This window comes from Platalea leucorodia (assembly GCF_965183815.1).
Source record: "Platalea leucorodia genome assembly, chromosome: 6".
In the NCBI taxonomy this organism is placed as follows: domain Eukaryota; kingdom Metazoa; phylum Chordata; class Aves; order Pelecaniformes; family Threskiornithidae; genus Platalea; species Platalea leucorodia.
The window spans coordinates 14932869-14947771 of NC_138828.1; the positions used below are offsets into that span (position 1 = coordinate 14932869).

General features: G+C 37.7%; 1 protein-coding gene across 3 annotated transcripts in view; it reads right to left on the reverse strand.

The window, feature by feature from the left end:
* The window catches only part of INPP4B (inositol polyphosphate-4-phosphatase type II B), a gene marked incomplete at both ends in the record, with an annotated part of 287771 nt that overhangs the window by 158850 nt on the left and 114018 nt on the right, over positions 1 to 14903 (reverse strand). For all 3 annotated transcript variants that reach the window (XM_082316132.1, XM_082316130.1, XM_082316131.1), the window contains one exon: positions 13283 to 13399. In XM_082316132.1, coding sequence (XP_082172258.1) covers positions 13283 to 13399 — 117 coding nt within the window. The remainder of the gene's footprint in view (positions 1 to 13282; positions 13400 to 14903) is intronic.

Genomic DNA, 14903 nt, shown 5'->3' on the forward strand with positions numbered 1-14903 from the left:
CTAACCTATATTCCAGGCTGCAAGCAGCACCCCGCCCTCAGACTCCCTGCCAGCCCAAGCTCCAGAAATTATGCCACATGGAAATTTTGACTCACCCAGCCAGCCAGACCTGGCAAGTGTCAGGTACCATCAGGCCAAGGATCTTACTAGAAACAGTCCCTTTCCCCCTAAAAGCATCCCCCCAACCAAACCAAACCAAACCAAAACCACTTCAAGAGAAAACAAACATACAAGGTGAACATTCTTGGGCTTTCTTTTTAAACACTTAAAGGCTGCTTTGTCTAATATTGCCTTTTAAAACAGGTTTCATTGCGTAGAAGTCAAGAAAATAAATCAACTTGAGAAATTTGAGCCAAAATCAGATGTCACCCCAAAACCACTGTATTCTTTGGGAAGGTGAGGTGTTATTACAGGTGAATGGTCTTACAGCATCAGCATAGGCCAATTTGGGACAAAGTGTTTATGTGCTTAAAATAAGTGCTAATATAACACCAACACCACCACCACCACCAATAATAATGTATTACATTAATTCAATAGTAATTAAAATGTTTCCCTCTTCGAAAAAGGCAACTTAAATATTTCATTTGAAAATTAAGTGGCTTTAACAAAGTATTACAGGCTTTTTCTCATAATTTGAAGGACTAAATCTGAATGAGCCATGAATAAATCACATATATGAGAAATCACAAATAAAATCAAAGTTACTTGAAATTACTATTTTGGTGTAGGTAAGCAACCTACACACAAGTCAATATTCTCTGAATATGATATTTTTAAAAAAGATAGTAAGAAATACACTTGCATAACTCATCGTATTTCGTTTGCTATTAATACCGGTATATACTGGCTGCATTTTTCAAGGAAAATAAAACACACACTTTACTTACAATTGTTTTAGTTACTAATGCTCTAAGTTCCATGTTTATAGAGGCTGAAACTGAATTTGTTCCCCCTCCCCCAACTTTCATACTCAACATCACACACCAAAAAACCATCAGAATTTATGATATTCAACGTTACTATATTAGCAACTGTGGAAGCAAATGACGCTAACACCACCGCTTAACCTGAAAGCCTTAGGCACAGAAAACAAGAGTGTGCAGGTATACAGTGTAATTACATGAACTCTGGATTAGCAAAGCAATTGTAGTTCCCTACAATTGGTCTTCATTTTACCTGAGCTTTGTACTTCTATCACACAACTTTTTAGCCTTTGTATTACTCATATTTTAGCTAATCCTGTATTTTGCGCTACAAACTCAAAGACAAAGATGTACCATCTTGAGGCTCCACAGTACTGATGGTTATTTCTCCAGTAACTCCTTCCATGGCCTTACACGTGTCAATACTCTTTCCAATAGCTAATATCAAAGGAATTTGATATTACACCTCTATTTGTATGCAAACAAACAAATCCAGCTTTAACAGTATGCAAACCTGAGATAGAAAGGGGTGGGCTATTTAAGTTCTTAACGTGTCAAAGTCTGGCCACACTTTCTACTTCAATCTCTCTGCCTCTGCACATGAGTCTCCCTCCCCCCTGACACTTTCTTCCTGTCACGTCCCTACTAATCTTTTTACTTGGCCAGCTGCTTCCCGTCTCCCACCCATCATGTGCCCAAATCAAATTTCAGCAGCCATGAAAGAGAACAGCCGAACAAATTACTTCAGTGTGGTGTGTCATCTAAGATAGATATGACAGGACTACCTTGCTATACACTATTAGATTGGTCCTCTAGAACACATCCGCAACTGAGACCCTGAGATTCTTCCTAGCATCTACCTCCCAGTATGCACTTTGTGTTGGGACGTTGGCCAGACACTCACCACATCTCTTCTCCCAGGTTTCCAGGGCTGGATATCAGTGGGGACGGACTACAGGATGTTACTGCAAAGCATATCTGCTCCACAGTCCAGAGGTTGCCTCAGAAGCTCATTTTCAAAATAAAGTTTGCTTATTTCCAGGTCAAATTCTTGTGCTCTCGTCACTTGGTGGGGAAAATGGTAGAGAAAAACATCTACGCACTCCCAAACCATATATGCTTACTTTCATCATCTCTCAACTAGAATTCATAATAAATGTTAAAACCATCTGAAAATACATGTTTGCTTTTCTTTATAAAATAAAGCTTTGCTTTATATCTCTAATAAAGCTATGCAATTTGTTTCAAACCTAGAACTTTTTCCCAATCCCTAGAACCATAATAAACTAGTTGCCGTTGCTATATAAAGTATCTGTTGCATCTGATTTCAGACAGTGCAACCTCAGTTGTGGCAAGTGCCAAGCAGTCAGGTTACAAAACACCCGGTCTTAAACAGCCAGCACCTACAGTGCTGAACTCCCTAAGTCAGAAGCAACCACTTCCATTTTGATCAAATGTGAAGTGTAATGCTGTGCAGGTTAACTTAGAGCATCTCAATAAACTGCTATAAATGACAGCCACTTGCTAAAGAAGCAAAGAATTTATTGCCCCTTCCATTTGTAATAATTCAAACACATCAACAATTATAACCTAATCAAAAGGAGTGTCTAAGCTATACAGTCCCATAAGATCCACTACAACTATATCACAGATGCAAATACAGTAAATATAAGTTTCATGACAATTTCTCTTGAAAAGGAGACTGACAGTCCAGAATATCTTATTTTACTTTAGCTAAGTGTTCAGTTCAGATCATAAGCGGTATGAACTACTTTGTGCAAATCACCTGAATTTCCAGTTTTTCCTGTGTAAAGGACAGATGAGGCATATTCAACAGTATTTCAATGCATATGTCCAGTCTGTGTAACTAAAAGTGAAAAAAAATTCAGGTAACTCTAGAAACAGCTTCATCTAAGAGTTTCAGAAATGCTAAGAAAAGAGCATGGTTCATCTCAGGCATATAAAACAGGCTGCACACCCAACAGAAAACCAAACTGCAAATCTGGAAAATGAACTGGCAGGAGGAGGAGGGAAACAAACCAAAACCAAGGCAAATAATAGTCTGCTTTTTCAAACTAGATGATGGCCCTTCACTTCATGTTACTGTCTCTCTAACTCCTCTGTGGATTTTGGGGGACAATATTTTAGATAGACGCTAAAAATGCCAGTACCCTATTCCTGTGGAGTTTAATGCAACTGGAGTCAACAGGCTTTTTGTCTTCTTCGTATTGAATGTACTGCTGATTACGATGTTTCACATGTCTAAAAACAGACGTGAAAACTTTAAGGCCCCTGCTCCTTCCTACAGGGGCCTGTTCTTGGGGCCAATGAGCACTGCTTGAAGAACACTCTGAGAAAGGAGCAGGGGAAAGGAATCCACCACTGTACTACTACTAAATACTCCATACTAGGGCTAATTCTAAATCAAAACAGATTTATCCACCAGGAGAGGATTGCTAACTGATAAGGCCAAGGTTGTCTTAATGGACAATGAAACTCTGGACACAAGCCTTGCACAGTATTGTACACACACACAGGGAAAAGTCTTTCAGGAAGCGTCTCAATGCAACAGGGTGTACGTACCTATATGTTAATTCATACTGCAAGGACAGTCTTTCTTCTGTCATACCCAAGCGTGAAAGCCATTTGGGCACAGTTAATTATTCAGAAACTTCCTTGTCACAGGGGTGATGTTATTTCAGAACAGGGTAGCAATAATTGGGCAGTAACTGTCCAGAGCTTCCACATTCAGAGATAATTTCTTGAGCGAGAGCCTTGCAATTACTTCTTTTTGAAAAGCTGCCAAGTTATTCCCCAGGAACGGAGGCAGTGAGAATCTATAGCTATAACAAATCAAGGACCTCCATGCTCGATTTCATTAAGGCAGCTGCGTGTCAAAATCTAAGCCTTCCAAGCACCTCAAAGACATACTGACTGCTGCCTTCTACAGGAAATAAATCACCTTTCTCCCACATGACACAGATTTTCTGTCAGGAAGCAGACAATCCTGTCTGAAGCAATCTCAACAGAGAAATGGTTTTCTCCCAACCCAAACTTACAAATCTGCATTTTAAGACAAAACGGATTCATACCACTGCTCATGGTGCAGATGCTGTTGCAATCAAAGGAATTAGCTTTTCTCTCTCAATGCATATAGAAAACTTCAGTACTCTTGACCGCTTCAAGGGTAAAGTAGGGAACATAAAACTGAGGAGCTGTGATCCCATGCTGCTTCTGGTCCTGCTCCCAGATTTTGGTGGAAGCAGTACAGACATAAACTTGCTAGACAGTAACACCTGCATAATTTTGTGGTAATAGATCCAGGAGAGAGAAGGTAGTACACTCCATTCTTACTTCTACTCCACAGAGATCCAGTGATTTTCTTTGTATCACCTAACTATACAGTGACAAATGCCCATACTCTTGCTGTAGAACCCAAAACCTGAGCAATGTAGAGAACCATATGTAACAGTGAGACACACAAAGTGAGAAGACTTCAGCCTCCACGAGAAATGATTGTACATATCAAGTCAGAACAATGTAATACACACATCCTCAAAAATTTTTCATCTTATCTCACAAGAATACATACACTAGAATTGCTGCAAACATACTACTCCTTGGTGTGCATGACAACATGCCTGCTTACCAACTTGTAGACAAAATGTTTTTCTCTAATTTCGCTCCAGTGAGAGCCCTCTGAATTTCACTTGAATATGGCTCAGGTGTAAGTTTTACAGTCAAAACTGATAGAACAGTCTTTGCTAATTGGTATCTTTGCTTTTGCTCTAAACTAAGTTACCTTGATAGCTCTATGAACCATTACAACACATGTTTTAAATGCTGTGCCTCACTGAAATATGCTGGAGCCTGCAGAGAAAGCTGGGGAAGAAAAATCAAAACTAGTTGAAGGAACTATAAATAAAGTAGAAAGCCATAGCGTTCCCTACTCTGAATTGGAGGAAAAAAAAAAAAAGAAAAGGAAAAAAAGAAATCTTATTAAAATGGTTTGGATAATTATGACTTGCAGCTTTTTCATTTCACATTAGTGAGACTGCATATATGACAAAGGATTTAAGGATAATAAGACTGCAAGAATAAACATCAACAGCTGCATGGTACTATAAAAATCTTCAACTATTCCGGCTTTAAAAATACCATGACTGTGATGAAAAGAACTCCGGGGGGGGCGAAATATCCACAAAATTCTCAACACCCCAGAATGCTGAAAAAAACCACCGAAAGATTAAATCTAATCGTACCTAATGTCACTGTACCAGTGACTCCTTGGTAATGATCCCTGATCTCATCAATAAGTAATAAATTCAAGGTGAGGGAAGTCAGTTTACTCCTCAGTGAACGGAAATCTCTCTCATATACCACAAAGTGCCGTAACACTACAAAGCAGCTGATAGTCTGTTCAATATGGTAACTGCTTTGTACAATGAAACCTTGAGTTCAATTGCTGATGTTCATAATGTTCATTCGCATTTATGCTGTTGAGATTTTGAGAGAACCAAATGCACTAAATTTTGACCATGCTACAGACTGTATTTGTCCTTCGTTCTCCTGGCTTGCCAGCCATCACTATGCAAGCTGCAAATAGTTTCTTAAAAAACTGCATGTTAGAAAGCAGGTCTTTTTTCCCTTCTTTTATGATCATGCAATCCATGGTGAACAGGACAAAACAAAGAACAGATCAAAACAAAATCCTCATTTCTGGGATGAAGAAAGCCAAGCATGGAGAATTTCAGCCACATGGGAATTTGTTTCTGTAATATACTGCATAATGATTACATAAAGAGGCTTTGATTACCGTAAAATTCAATGATACATGCATTTCTAGCGGCACTGGAATTCCTAAATGATTACACAAGCCTTTCATGTTTATTCATCAAATATTTAAAATACAGCATAATACAAAACATTTAACTAGTTTACTCTGAGAGCAATTTACTATGCTCTTCTAACAAAAACTTGCTCAAGAAGATAGTGTCTCACGTTACGTCCAACGCGTATGATTCTTACTTCATTTTTAAACAGAACTATTTGCTCTGCTTTATAAGTACAAAATTTGAAACGCAAACATTTACTGGTACAAGCATATCCATAACTGTAAAGAGCACTTTTGAGACACACATGGTAGAAGAAGAAAAATCTGTTCTAATAGGTGGAATTTGTTCTGTTTTCAATTCCCCAGAATACACACCCCAAAACTTAAAAAGAAAAATCTGTTTCCAAACTGTTTTTAAGTGCCTGCTTTCCTAAGACAAAAGCAAGAACAGACTTACCACTGCTCCATATACATTTCTTTTCATCCTTTCAATCCTTACTGCATCTAAATATATTAGATATTACGCACTGAAGGACTAGATTTTAAATATACTGTACCTTCTATTTTGCATCAATATTTGTAAGTGCCTTTCTGTGAAGGAAGATGGCTGAGAATATGAGAACAGTTTTATTTTCGAGATACTAAAAAATTAAGATAACAAATACGATAAAAGAAAAATCAAAATAATTTCAGGAAGTCATTGAATTATTTCCATTAGTACTGAATTGGGCTTTGAGAAAAATGGAAATTCCTTAGTGAAGATGAAGAGGCAGAAGCTACACTATAAACATTTATTTTTCTTTTTTTCCAGCATTTAATACAGTTTCTTTGGTTAACTCATTTCTATTAATGTACAATTTTTCAGTTGCAAGTAAAGGAGGAATGAACATATTCTTCAACCTGAGGTCATGTTTTCACAGCCAGGTTGCTCCACACTGACTGAAGAAACATTGTGCCATGCTCTTCTTCCTCTATTCATTGCAGCGTGCATATTTCAGAGGAAAACATCCCGGCCTTCTATACTAGGCACATGCCCCTTAAACCCTAAAAGTCGTCATTAGAAATGACAGGGCAGTGCAACAACCACCTTGGATTCGTTAAACTATTCTGATGTGCTCTGTGGTGGTCTAGTGAGGGATAGAGCAATGAAGGGTATCTATGAACATGCATATACAAAGTATTCATGGAAGAATGATACATTTGCAAGCTTTCTGGATAGTGCTACAGAGATTCTAACAATAATGCTTATGTTATTGAAATCCTTAGCTGGTTAAAATAAAATCTACAGAAAAAACATTATCATTTACCATTTGGTTCTGTTATTTCTAAGAAATTTCCAAGGCAACCCTTTACATTTTTACAGTATACAACTGGTCTCATCACTATGTAGTTTTACAACAGTTTTCCAAAGAGTCAGCTCTTAGAGCAAACCATTGCCTGACGTGAGGCAGTAGTAGCATTTGATTGACAAAGTAAGTAGAAAAGGAAAAGAAAATGGAAAATAAATGAACAGCAGATTACAACTTTCCCTGCAGATACAGCAATAGGGAGGAGTTTGCCTCAGTTAGGAAAAAGAATAATAAAAGGGTAGCAGAAAAAGTAGGAAGAAAAGCAGGATGCTTTCAAAAGGAGAAAGATTTTTGCAAAGCCAAATCCTCCCATTGAATTTTCAAGGGCTAGGCACAAAGAGCAGTAAGGCTACAAATGGACTTTAAGTCCATACCTGTAACTTTCCTGGTCTTGACACTTATCCCCAATTCTCTTACAGATCCACCAAGATATACGAAACCTTCTTATACCCTCAGCCACTTCAAAGAAAGATTTTATTTCAATCTAAACCCAAATGGAAGTCAGCAGTTTGAATTTCCCTTTATATATCCAGACTTTAAAAAAAATATCGAGAAAGACTGACAATAATGCTTTAGGTGGATTCCGCATGCATGCGCGCAGAAGAATAAAAACGATTTCACACACACCCACACCAATATCTCTAGTAATGGCGTTTAGTAAGAATATAGAGTTTGACACAGAAGGAAAACTAAATCTATCATCAAGTATATATTTGTGAAAAAAACCTACATGATTTTGAAAAGAAACATGAATATCTAAATCTTTATTGCAAGTATTTCTGTGGGTAGGACCGCAGTACTGTGCAGTACTGCTCTATTAAGAAGAATGAGATAATAAGAGTTTCTAATTTAAGGCAATATTTCTCTACAAATCCTGCAGAGATGACAGTGAAGAGAACTGAGAAAAGGAAGAATTTGAAGTGCTTTTTCTTTAAACAAAGTAGAGCACTTCCAACACCGCTTCAAGTTTTAAAGAAAACCAGCTTCATTAATTTTAGTGTTCACAAGAGAGAGGGACTAAGAGCACTCCGGTATAGGCCGAGTGCAGGTAGGTGATGTGCAAGCTTTCACATCTATCTCTGCTAATGTATTTCACATACTGCTCTGCAGCGTTCCTAATATTCAAGCCATTGGCCTCTTCAGCAGAGATGGCAAACCACACTAAACTGCGCGACGGTTCTGTGACACAGAACGATGCCCACGAGGGAACACGGAATGCTGTCACTTCAGATTTAGCTTCACAACTGAACTCAGAATGCCTCTTTTGTGACAGACAGTCTTCATTTCCCACTCGCCCCGGTGTGATTCAATTTTACCAGGGATACTTGCAATATCAAGAAACACACAAAGAAAAACTTTTCGTAAATTTTCATTTATAGTGAGCAAGTTTAATAGAAGATTCAAACCTCAACAGCTAAAAGACATGTAATTCGAAGCCCAGATAATCTAAAATTGTCATTTTATAACATATGTTCCCATATCCAAAGCTGCACTTCTATCCCTACCGCTCTTAAAATTATCAACTTAATCTAATTTTATTCTCAGTGATCAAGAGAAAATTTGGGAAGTAACAAGTGCAAGACCAGACTGTGGAACATATAATATTTCAAGTGCCTTGTATAAGTCCAGTTTCTCCTTGTTCTCAGGAGGCAGCATTAGAGTGGTTGTTTATATGTTCAATATCACATGTGAATTCTAGTAGTTACATCCATCCAAAGGAGATCAGATCTACCTGCTGGTCTTTAAGATAAAGAGCAAAAGCATCCGTTAAGTCTCTAACCCTAGATGGTATACAAAGCCTCTGCTGTTAAAGCTTCTTCTCAAGCTTCCCGGTTTCCACCTCCTCCTAAAGGTGAGGGGAATCTGTGAAGGTGACACAGAGACCAGATACAGAAAGCTGTCACCAGATACGGAAAGTGGCTCCCATCCTCTGCTTCCAGAACTTCTCCATGTGTGGATCAAAAGGAAGTGGCCCGACTCACTACATGTCATACCAGAGCACTACAACAGTGTTTACCTCAAGATCTTGTTGCATTAAAACAAACGCAATCCCATCATACAAGACGCAAACATTTTCAAACCCACTTTACAGATAGAAAAGTCAGTGTAGTAACAATTTAAGTTGTAGGTGTAACTGCATTAAACGAACGCAAATCAGATGTAGATGCGGCAACAGAAGAACCGATGTTGGAAAACAAGCAAACAAAAGCCTCACCACAGCTAAATGTTACAGTACTTGCCTAAAAATACAGCCACGCTGCTCTACACAATGAAGTTCAGAACACTTGCTGCAGGACACAAGTACATATATTCTAAACACAGAACAGACTGTTGCCTCCTAAATCAGTCACTAGGCGTCCCCTCCTCTTAACTTAACACAAATTCATCTATTTTGTATTTTCTGCGGGTCTGTCATGTGGCAGTGGTACCTGACTTGTGCCAAGCAGTATCTTCAAAGAGAACGAATCCAGCTTCAGCTTTAAAACTCGCTAGACCAAACTGGGCAAACCTGCATGCTTATAGGAAAGATAAGAATAGCACACCTGTGCAAAAGTGGTACAGAAGTAATATTTTAAACAGCATATGAGCCTCTAATTCCCATTTTCTTGGACAATGACTTAAAGAACAGGTGCAGCCCCAGCATTAAGACAAAACCCAACTATCTAAAATCTCAAAGACAGGGCAGCTCAAGCCAGCGAAACATAAATTTGCTCATGGCAATATGGGAAGAAAATCTTTGTGATGTAGAAACAGATGTTGCTCTATGTTCTTCAGAATATGGCACTACCTACTGCTTTGTATGCATCGCTTCACTGGATATATTTAAATTATATTCCATAAACACACTCTATTAACTTCTTTATTCCAACTCTATCTAAGTAAAGAAGGAATAGCATAGTCTTTATTAAAAGTTTCTATTTACATGAAAACTTACAGTAACCAATCACCCTAACTTAGGAAGACTAGCCAAAACAGAAAAATTGTGTTTCATTATATTAAAAAGCCTCAATTACAGAAAGCCTGACACAGCCAAGATATAATTATGATCAACATCAGACAGACATGCATAAAAAGTGAAAAGTGCAGTTAGAACATTCAGTGTGTCAAGCACAGTGAATATGATACCAGCTGCACAGTACTTTAATGTAATTAAACTGCACTTCTTATATAATGCAAGTTAAATGACAGGCAAGAGTGAAGTTAACTGTCTGCTTTCTGGTACAGGAATGCAAGCATTGCAAGGTTATTTTTAAATCTTTTTAAAAAGGGCAGCACAAGTAGCATGTCAGCAGTGCCAAAAAAAATTCTGGTTGTGTCTCACGAGGGAGCATCCCCTTTCACTTTAGCATTATGACCTGTGTGCACAGACTGAGCAGTATGTAATTATTTTTGTATTATAGTAAAAATCCAGTGAATTCAAAAATGAGACCTAGTGTATAGACAGAGGCAGGTCTAGGCAAAAAAACCAAGAAAATGCTTTACCCTGTGATGTACCCACCGCCCTTTCCCCATCTTCTCTACAGTCTTCTGTTAGTGGCAGTAAAAGTCTGCTGAGTTTAATTAATGCACAGAATTCACTTCCTTTAGCTTCATTTTAATTACAAGAGAAATAAGAAAAGAATAAGTATGTATTTGTGATGAAGGATATTAGCTACTTTGAACTGGTTAACTGAAGTAACCAGCAGTAGTATAGCCCTCATGTTGTGGGAATTCTTATTACTGCAGCTTTTTTCCCCAATTTCTGCAAAATATTTTGCAGCCAGATCCAAGGTTTATTCTGCCATAAATGCTCACTTGTATGAGCTGGTGACTGGTCTGGAAGCACAGCCTAGAAGAGCAGAGCATACCTAACAGCCTTGGATTCTCCTCCACAGATTAACTGTCTGTTTGGAGGAATGGTGGGTCTACATGTTACGGCCATAAGCTGCGGCAGCAGTTTTTGAGGACCAAGCCAGCCAGCTTTATTGTAGCCTGGATAACCAGACCTGTGAAGCCACAGCACTTGGAATAGGCTTCCTGCCCAAGGGAGACATCCCACTTCTTGGGTCATGAAGCAAGCATTGACATCAGTGCAGCTGCAGCTATGCTGGTAATGGTCTCAAGCTATAGCTCATTTAAACCTGACTTTTATGAATCTATATACACCTCCAGACTCAAAAAAGTCACCTGAATTAACAGAAAAGTGCAATGGCCTGCAATTATAGGAAAGAAAGTCAAGACATTAGTTTTATTGTGGCTGATATTCCAAGATGCAAACAGAAGTTCAAATATTGCCGCAAACAAAGTCGCAACCTGGGTGGCCCAGGGTCATTCACACATGCTGCAGTCTACCTTGATTTAAACCTTACAGCTTATTTGATTTTTTCTTACCTACGTCCAGTTTTAAAATGGTTGAATACTAAAAAAGGCTAAATGTATGTAAACCAGAGATGGGATTAACATTTTCCCCTACAAAACGGTATTATAAACAATAGATCTAGAATGTTTTACATAGGAACTACATAACTGCTATGACAAAAGAGAAAGGTATTCTCTCTTGTGACTCACAAGCTACGTTAATGGGAGACTCTGGGAAAGAATCGAGTCCTGTACTACAATTGTAAGGAACAATTATAAAAAGTTCTTAAAAGTTTGCAAAAACTTATCAAATTATATTCATTCTCTAGGCTAGATCTTGTCCTGTATAAGGGGCAGCATAGAGGTCTGCAACTAGAAGGAGTAGTAGTACAGGGATAGCTCTATGAATCAAGTCCACTTTTTTTGCTTACAGATAGGGTATTATTTTCCATCATTTGTCAGTCACAATAGAAACTGGAAGGGAAGGGACAAAGTCAAACTCCTTTCATTCAATTCCTATCTCTGTCCACAGATGACAACTCTATTGAATAAACAGCAGATCCCATTTTAAGCCCCTGTAGTCTAAACCATAACCAAAACTAAGACATATACATTGTGAAATTGTGCATACATGCCTCTTCCCCAGTTATTCTTAAACAGAAAAAAATACCTTAGTCTATAAACTGAAAGAAATCCAGATTCTATGTCTAAAATATTCCACATATTTCCCTTAAAGAACACAGTGAGGAGACAGATCCAACCTATTTGCTCACAAAAGCCCAAAATTTAAACAAACATATCAACTATTTCCTACCTGAGAAAAATTATAAGTCCTCGAAACGTATAACTTTACTTATGTAAGCAGTTCAAAGACTTTTTCAAGTTGTAAGTTATGCCTTTAATTTTCTTCTTATGGATAATGAATGCATATACAGTCATGACATGAACTTGCACAGTCTTTAATCGTACTGGGGGACAATTACAGATATGTAAAGAGCAATTCAGCTAATTAAATACAGGTGTCAAGGGCCATTTTTGATGCCCAAGAGAAAACTATCAGCTGGAGTCCTGCTGCCACAGAAGAAAAACACAGATCTCCCATAGGTCCTATGATACCTTCTAGCTCTGTAAGGCTGTCTTAGAACACCTGGAGCACATAAAATGGCAGTCAAGGTCTATATTTGGCAGTTAAATCACTCAAATAGTCCCAGTGACCTCCATATATCATCTCAAGTGAGTAACTGTTTCTCAGCGTAAGAAGCTGACAGTGTAACCGAAAGCGTACAACACTGGAACCCAAAATGGTTCACCTTTAGCAGTGACACAGAAGACTTTGGACCCTTACAAATCAGTAATAGCAGCCACAGGAGAGCTGCGGGTATCACCATGCAAGAGATTAAAATAAAATATGATTATCTCTCTCAAACATCAGGTTGCAGGCTCTATTATCATTCTGGTTTGGGCATATAAGTAAAATATTATCAGAAACATATTTCTGAAAAATTATTCACAGTGGTGTTATCTCAGCCTATTCCATATGTTCTCTGCCATCAAAAAGCACACAAGAGTAATCTTTTATTTGCCAGGAATACCTGTGCTGATTCATGTAACCAATTACACAACAGCAAACGGTCCGTCTTAAGTACATGGTTCTCTCTCTCTATTCTCTGATACAATAACAAAAAATAAAGTACATTTTAGGTATAAGAGAAAAACCAATTCTACATAAACCTATTTCCCCAATTTGCAAACTTGCTAAAGAGAGCCAAAGAACAACATGGCAAGAAACTTAATCCTCAGTAAGATGTATGCAAGAAATGAAGCAAAGCACTTACCGTGTCTTGAGATTTATCTTTGACATCATAGACTGTTAGTTTTATTTTAGTCTCCTCATAGATGGGGTACTCCGGTGGGAATGTCACACCAGTCAAAAACAGTGGATCTCTTGTACCCTGTGTAACATGAGCAAACATTCCGTAAGGTAACAGCTGTGCAATGTGTAGTATGCCATTATGGATGTACAGAAATTGTGGGCTCTTTAAAAGAAGTTAGCATTCTACAGCAGAAAGATGTGAGCAGCTAAGTATTATCCAATCAATAAGAAAACCGGACAACTTTAAAAGTTTGTTAGGAAAGTTTCAAAAAAAAGTTTCTGGAAAATTTTTTAACTGGAAAAGATGTTCAGTGCTTCTGAAACAGAGGCCAGCAACATGCCTCTAAACAGCTCGGCCAGCAGGTATTAGTACCTGGAACACAACCTGTAATAAATAATCCCTTTCTTTCTCCCACGATACTTTCTGGCAGTACCGCAATTTCATATTAATTTAAATGAACTAAAGATATAACTTACACACACACACACAAATCTTAATTAAGTCACAATAAAACGTCTATAGAAATGCTATAGAAACTCCCTGTATTACATTAAGGATACTGATTTGTGGGGAGAGGATTACAATACTGGAGTAGTGGAGTAAGATAACATTCCTGTGCTTTGTAACATTATGATTAACCTAAAAGCTGTACACAGAAGTAACTATATCATCGTTTCAGATATATAAACAATTAAATGAATCATATAAAATGTTGTTTATAATTTCTTAATGTTTAATTATACTCAATTTCCAAAGATTATCAGGCTAGTATCCTTAAATTTTCTACTAAATAAAATAAAGGATTTTGCATGATAAATGCAATTTCTCTTGAAGAAAATAACTTTTCTGTGCCCCTGCCTTCCCCTCCCCCAAAGCTTGACTATGAAACTGGGAGCCTTGACACAACAAATGCAGGGATTTATTCAGATCTAGGACATTGTGTTAGGAACTGCATCAACTTCTATAAAAAAAAAAAAATTATATATATATATATATATAAAAATATTCCATCTTCTGAATGACATCATTCCAGACAGTCTGCAATGAGATACAAGATATTTGAATTAAGAAGTTTCAGCATGGTTGATGGCTGAAAGCATAACAATATAATTAGTAGTTGGTTGAAACTGATCACACAAAGAGCTCATGAAATATTCTCATTGTATTTAACAGTTAAAACAAGCCTTTGGCAAAATCGCGTGTGTGTTTACAACAAGACTTCCCTGTTCTTAATGAGTCTCTCCAGTAAGTTAAGCAAGTTACACCTACATTGCCTGCTCACACTTAATTTTCTCTGTGAACCAATTTTGCTGTTTCTGACACTGACGCTTACAGGGCAAAGTGAAGACTAGCAAAGCAGCCTCAGACAACTCTTGCTGTAATATGTGATGCAAGTTACTAATTATTTTATATAAAGTCACAGCCATTACGAACACACAGGCTTTTCACTAATTATAGAAGTAGGCTAATATTTTTCGAATTGCAAAAAGCGTCAGCTTTCCAATGGAAAAAAAACAGAACAAGAAACAGATAGGATAACAGACCGTATAATACACCTATGTTCTTCCACAATTTAAAAATA